The 7,190-nt window shown below is 47.2% G+C and overlaps 1 protein-coding gene across 1 annotated transcript; it reads left to right on the forward strand.

Moving 5' to 3' along the window:
• The first annotated feature begins 667 nt into the window (after window positions 1-667).
• On the forward strand, window positions 668-6,846 carry LOC144943898 (cytochrome c oxidase subunit 7A1, mitochondrial-like). Its single transcript, XM_078871743.1, has 4 exons — window positions 668-798; window positions 4,202-4,291; window positions 5,788-5,872; window positions 6,287-6,846. Exons 1-4 carry the CDS (start codon window positions 784-786, stop codon window positions 6,340-6,342), a joined length of 246 nt encoding a protein of 81 aa, XP_078727869.1. The 5' UTR covers window positions 668-783; the 3' UTR covers window positions 6,343-6,846.
• Window positions 6,847-7,190: the final 344 nt, after the last annotated feature.

Genomic DNA, 7,190 nt, shown 5'->3' on the forward strand with positions numbered 1-7,190 from the left:
CGTCATCAGGTGGGACCGTCACAGCTAAATTTACTGTATCAAGTGAGGAAAGATCCAATCTCTTAAATACAAGTTAAGGGGAGGGGGGAGGGGCTTATCTGAATGTGGTATTCAGGAAAGGGAACGGGGGGGGGGGCGTGGCTAGAAGGGAGGGTGCAGTTGGTGCACCTCGCCCGGGGTTACTGCCCAGATGTTGGCATCAGCCGTAACCCTGGGCTGCCCTCTGCTGACGGAGTAAAATAAATAAGAACCACGCACTCTCCTGAAACCCTCTCGTTGTGGCGAGAAGACCTCGACATCGGCATTTAGCTCGTGAACATATTGCCTAAAGCAATAGCAGTGGCTAAGGGATCTGCAAGTCGAGTTTGCCAACTATTAGTCCGCGATTACACTGCATTTGAGGTCTTCAAAGGAAATACAATAGGCGACGTTTCGGGCAATATCCCTTCATGGCACGTTGGCTATTACCCCACGGAAGCTCCCTGCGTTGGTCAGTTAGTGAGGTAAGGTCATGTTTATTGCTCAAGACAACCCTAATTGTGCTGCTAATCAGTGACCGGTGTTCATTTGCGATTAACCGGTTATTACAACCAAACCGGTTTCACCGGCCGAGCCAGCTTGGCTGACGTCACGTCCGCACTGCGCGCGCCTCGACCTCTCCGTGACGTCACGTCCGTCCTGCACGTCCGCAGGATCCGTGACGTCACTTCCGTCTGTCTCGTCCTTGTCGCTGAGGTCGCCGCGCGGAGCCGCACAGCAGCAGCAGCAGCACGCGGAGTCGCCATGCGGAGTCTCATGGTGAGAGGCGCGGACGCGCACTGCCCCCCCTCTTCCTCCTCCTCTCCCCCTTCCTCTCACAGAAATCGCTCCGTTGCGGGGTCGCGGCGCTGTGTCCACGAGGTCTCCGGCCTTCCACCCTCGAAGCCGCGGCGAGCCCCGCGCCGTCGTGGGTCACGGCGGCGGCGGCGTCCTCGGGGTCCACGTCTCGGAGCTGAGTGCGGGCGGCCGGGCGGCCGGGCGGGCGGGCCGCGCGGTGTCGCGGTGCCCTGCTCCCGTGTCGTGGTGCCCTGCTCCCGTGTCGTGGTGCCCTGCTCCCGTATCGCGGCCGGGTCGCGGCGGGGCCTCCCGCAGGAGAGGCGCGGGTCGCGCGGCGTTTGCGCGCCTCAGAGCCGCCAAGTGTTGGATGGGTCCTGGCTACACATGGACGAATGGACGTCGCGACGATGGCGTTGGGCTGTTAACGTGAACCTCTAATCGCAATTACGTAGCAGTGAAAGCCTAAATTCCACGAATGAGTGTTTGACTTGGTGTGGAAAGAAACCGGACAACCCGGAGGAATTCGCCATGCATACGAGGGGATAACAAACCCCGACATTCAGTCCAATCTTGATTTGGGCAGACGGAATGTGGACTGTACCCATTTCGATACTGTATTGTCATTTCCTGGCACCTTCATGAGCTTTTTCAACGACACCACCTGGAATGCACTGGCGGTCACCCATTCGAGCCCGAACCAGACTCGAGTGAAGATCACGAGACGGGTCGCATTAGAGGTGATGTCACCTTAGTCTCGCCTCATACGCTTGGTATTTCTCCTTGCGCTCCGGATCCGTGTAATAGGATCCTACTGGAGGTGTTTTGAGGGTAGGACTATGTTGCGTAAATTCGGGGTATGGGATTAGATTGTAAAAAGATGTTTCGGGAGAGAGCGGCGTGACGGAGACAAGGTCATGCCGTCCGGGCGCCCGTGGTGACCCGGGCTGCTGTGAGCGTGGGACTCGGGGACTCGGTGGTCCACTACTGGCCCGCACAAGTACGACTCGGCACATCGGCCGGTCGAAGTCGGTACCACTTTGTGGGAAGTCAGCAGTGGTTGTCCTGAGGACAGAGACTGCCCCTTGCCATTTCAATATGGAATATCCGCGATTGGCTCAGAGCTGCCAACCGAGATCAGTGTTATTCCTCACGGGTTGAGCTTTTGATTGGTGCATAACATTTCCTGTTCGAGCCTTACAGATAGACGCCGTCTAAGAGACTCCGCTCCTAATCGAGGCCTGTCCCACTGGCTTCTGACTTCCGCATCCTCCCTGCCGCGGCCTGCCTCTTACCGACCTCTATAATCATTTCCCGCATTGTCGTAAATGATCCACGTAAACATGCTGCTCCCGCCATTGTCTTATTTGGGTAGCACTTATCATTGACTGCTTCTTTTGTTTGGAATGTTGTGTTTTATGGCCTTGACCAGGAGCTAAAGGGAGAAAATGTAAAAATATATTAGCTTGCACTTGTTTATGATATTTCATTGCTTACGGCTTTTTCCCTTGATACTTAATGTTATTTTTGTGTGTTTATGTTGATAATGTAAAGCACCTTCTTGGTTCTTTCGGTAAAGTCACGTAGAAGGGAAGTAATAAAATAATAAAAATAAAACATAATAAAATAATTCTCACGACGTTTCGGCCACAACGCAAGCAGCCGTCCTCAGGTGAAGACCAGGTCTGTCCCTTCTACGTGACTTTACCGAAAGAACCAAGAAGATGAATCCCTGCAGTCACGAAAGCTTTAAATCGAAATGTAAAGCACTGTTTGAAACAAAGGGCAGCGTTCTGGGTTCTTCAGAAGCAGAAAATGCTGATATCATACTCGTTTAGCAAAATCCGTTTTGGCATTATCAGGGCATCTAGAGTCTGTCAGCTTAACATGGGACGGACGCACCCAGCAAGCATGCACTCATATATCGGCAGAGGTCAAGCTATCATTGACGTGATCAGTCTTGAGTTCACTTGCGTAAAGTTAAGCATTGGGAAGAGGGCTTAAAGACATTTATTTTAACGATAAAAGTAAAAATTGCTAATTTTCGTACATTCAGTAGCACTGGGTTAATAAACTCACAAATGGTCTGATAATGTGAGAGTATACGTTGGATGGCAGACGCATAGCGGAAGGATGGAAGTGATAGCAAAAGATATCGTGATATCAGGTAGAATGGCCGTGATAAACGTTTTTATCTTGACATTGGTAGATTGTCACATAACTAGGGTAAGTAATTTTTTCTCAATTACATTTATGAAAATAAAGGTTTAGATCACAAGGTTAAAATGTGTCCTTGGGGATGCTTAAAAAGGTGCATGTGCACAGTGCACTTTCCAGGAAGTGGATGGAGTTATGAAACAGCGGTTAGCTATCACCGCTACAAACCCAGCGGCCTGGGTTTTCTGCCTGGTCATGACAAGTGATACCTGAACCAGCTGTGGGCCCTCCAGCCCTTCACTATATCTCTGACCAATGTGGTGAAGTATGGTCAAACAACAACCCCCATCACCAACATGGGATGGGCAGGCCTTCCTTCACCATTGGATGAGGACAAAGTACAGGAAAGCGCTTGGTGCTGCATGATACCGAGTACAAGGCTTGCGGGGGCTAGAAGCACGTGCGCATGCGGCACGCCTGGTGCCATTCATCCATGGCGCACACAGCTCTGGAGGTGGCGGCGTACGGGAAGCTTGCCGCAGCAGGGGGCACTGCATCACTCCACGCACGTGTGTGCCTTCAGTTTCCAGTGCAACACGTGCGTTTGGGCTGCCAGAGCAAAGTGCAGATTGTTAACATAATTTACGTGTGATCACATCCACATGGCACAACGCTGTGTCTTTGATAGCTGTCATCCCTGGATTTATCTGGGGATGTGATGCTTATCCAGGGAACAGCTGAGTTATATGAGCTCATGAATCCTACAAAATGTCCAATAATTGGGTTGCTGGTCTTTAGATACATTGTGCATAACACGTATGGGCTCTAATCTTCTATAGTTTGAGAAATATGGCTTAGAAATTACACATACACGAAACTGAATGCATCATCACCATCACAGCAGGGATGAAAGTCCGTCCGAGTACGTCCACAACTTGATGATGATATTAATGATTAGCCACATCTTACAAGTGTCTGACAATATCTTGGAAAACATGCAACTACTCTTGATTTGTCTGCGTTTTTATAAAATTAGGAATGGCTTATTTGCAGAGCTGTACGTCATTTCTCAGTAGGTATAGCAAGTGTGGCATTGTACACAACATGGCAAAAAGGAACTGTTGAACACATAATGGCTGGTTTTGCAATGCATAGGCACTAAAATATTAATCCAATGCACTCTTGTTTTTGTTTGTGTGTGTGTGTGATGCCTCGTGTGCAAACAACGCAGGTATTAAGGCAGCTTGCCCAGCGCAACTTCAGCAGCAGTAGCCGCCTCCAGTTAAAAAACCGCGTGCCCGAGCTCCAGAAAGTGTTCCAGGTGAGCTGGTGGCTCTGAGAGCACAGGCACTGCAGCCACCCACAGCACAAACAGCACGGTTACAATGCTCAAACTCAGGCACATAATGAGACATTTGTACTCACTCAGCCACAACTATTTCATCAGAAACATAATTATCTTTCCTGAAAATATCAATGAGTCGCCTGTGAGCTCTCTCAAAAGCTGATATAGGAACACTGAAATATAATTATCACTTCCACATTTTACTGTTAGGATTACATTTTAACAAACAAAACTATTCCATCTGGCTCTCCATGGAAGGCTGCACCATCTACATTGCAACACATCCACAATCACCACCATACCACCCCTGTTGCACATTCACACCACGTTTAACAGATGAACTCTGCTTGCGCCACCACGCAGCAATTCCTGCTTAAATCTGGCACTGTCACACTTCTATCTCTTTTGTCCTTTTAAGAATAAGCTCGACCTCCATGGCTCGAATGTTAATGAGCGGTTGCAAGATGGTCATCAATCTCTCCATAAGCATGCTTCATATCAGAACGAGCACACGGATGTTGACTTTGAAATATCTCTGTTGCCTAAAGCTTTGACATTTATAAATATTGAATGCAAACCCTACTGAGAGAAAAAAAACTCAGAGGTTATCACTGGGCTTTCCCCATTAAACAAGTGTGGGCAACTTCACCAGTACTTGGACAATGTTGACCATCCAGGGAAGCTCATTCACCGTGTCTGTCCCACATGTGGGTGAGATGATGTGCATGCCAAACATTTCCTTCAGGTTGTGTTACTGCAGGCCTGGATACTACATGCCCCGCCGAGTCCTACAGACGTGTTATGTGTCCATTACGATTTTGTTCAAATGTGCAATTCAAGACACAACTGTACGTAGATCTTGATTTGAAGCTTTCGTGACTGCAGGAACCCATACTCTTTGGTTATTTCGGTAAAGTCACGTAGAAAAATGATAGATCACGACGTTTCCATCGCAACACAAGCAATCGTCATCAAGTGGGACAACCACAGCATGCAAAACTGCTGAAGTACGTAGATGTTTTGTTGATGTTTGGAATCTGGTGGTAATGGGTTGGTATGATGCAGATTGGTGGCAGGGCATCAACACATGCATGGTTTGCAGTGCGAGTTGCCAATGGCCTGTTTGACAATCCCCTCATATACCATTAAGTGTTTAACATATACTCAAGTATCTTGGTTATTTTGTTATATTTTGAGAACACTTCCTCTCTCTCTGGTATATATTTTTAGGCCTGCGTTTGCCCTTAGGTGATTGGTAGTGAGAAATTAATCTCCGTGGTGTCACCACACCCAGATGACTGTGCGATTCCTACTGCTTTTACCATTCACAGCTGATGATAGCTTCTGGTCATTTGCATTCTGCTTGTGAGTTGGCTCAGCCAGTTCAGGGCTATTGTTGGTGTCACCTTGAGCCATTTGCAAACTGTGCGAGTTATTGTGGCTTGGTTAATGATGACTCCTGCGATGTCCAGGAGGACAACGGACTTCCTGTGCACTTGAAGGGCGGTGTCAGGGATGCCGTGCTCTACCGGGTCACCATGACCCTCACCGTCCTGGGTGAGTCAGACACTCAATCTCATTTTTGTTATTATGGTTGATAAACCCAGGAAAGCCTCGCTTCGTCTCAAGACTCTTTTTCAGCAGGGTCCTGCTGAGTTTTCACAGTAGGGGTGATGCTGCTGCTGCTGTGGAATCCCAATCGAATACTTTGCCCGTAATCTTTCAGCATTGGGATATTTGTCCAATACAGTTACATTGTGTGGTTTTTTTGCTATGGGGGATGTATGTCCTCCCCCCTGTTATACCCACGTTTAACAGGAGGAGTACATACAATCAAGACACACATCCAAGTCGGTGTCTCACAGATAGAATTGCACTGTAAGAATGGTGTCTGATTTGTTGGTGTTATTGTGTATTGTCAAAGGGAAGTCTGATGTGTTTTTTTTGTATCGGATTGTGTGTTGTCTGCAGGTACGGGCATTATGGCGTACCAGTTGTTCCAGGCTGCGATGCCACAAAACAAGTAGTCAAGATTCTTCGCTGTGTTGGGATGATCGATACAATGCAAGATGCCGTGGCATTCAAATTTAACGAGTATATACCATTAACTATACACAGGCTGCTGGGCATCACGTATACATTTACAAGTGCACACATCGTCTTGTCCTGCCATTTACATCAACATCTGTTCCTCCAGCAAAGTTGTTCATATCAGCCAGAGTTTGATTACAACAGGTACATGTATTGGTTATGATATATACAGGCATGGCAGCAAGCATTTCACTAACTTGTCATCCTAACACTTCTTGTGGACCACGTGTAATGCAACTGTAGATTGTTTCAGGGCATGTTCATGTTTTATTTTGCCTGTACTTGTTTAAAATGTTTGTGGGAGATGAAACTGTCGAGGGATACAATATCTGGAATTGATGTTCAATATTGCGGTTTTGCTTGTTTTAAGCTCTCCACAAAACGCTGTTTCACTGAAATGTGTGCGGTCGTCAAGTGGTCCAATAAATTGTTTAATTTAATCGTAACGCCCCAGACTAGTTTTATTTTCCCATACTGCATTTTGATTCGTAGAAAACATGAGATCCAGCCCCTGTTACAGATGTCATTTTTGTGTGACCAACTGCAAACAATAAAACATCAAGTCTTGAACCCGTAATATTTTAATTCGGGTGTAACAATTATTTTATTTGATTACATTGGTGCAGAAGTAAAATAATGATAGGTGGATGCTTTTATGTTTGTAATGCATTTCAGTAAATATGGGAGTGAATACTATAGTCCAGTAAGACGGTTCATCTGAAGTCTATTTAAGTACAGTGGATGGGAATAACTGACCATTTGGGTCACAGCAGCCTTTTAACAA

The sequence above is a fragment of the Lampetra fluviatilis genome, chromosome 33 (genome assembly GCF_964198595.1).
Source record: "Lampetra fluviatilis chromosome 33, kcLamFluv1.1, whole genome shotgun sequence".
NCBI lineage: Eukaryota > Metazoa > Chordata > Hyperoartia > Petromyzontiformes > Petromyzontidae > Lampetra > Lampetra fluviatilis.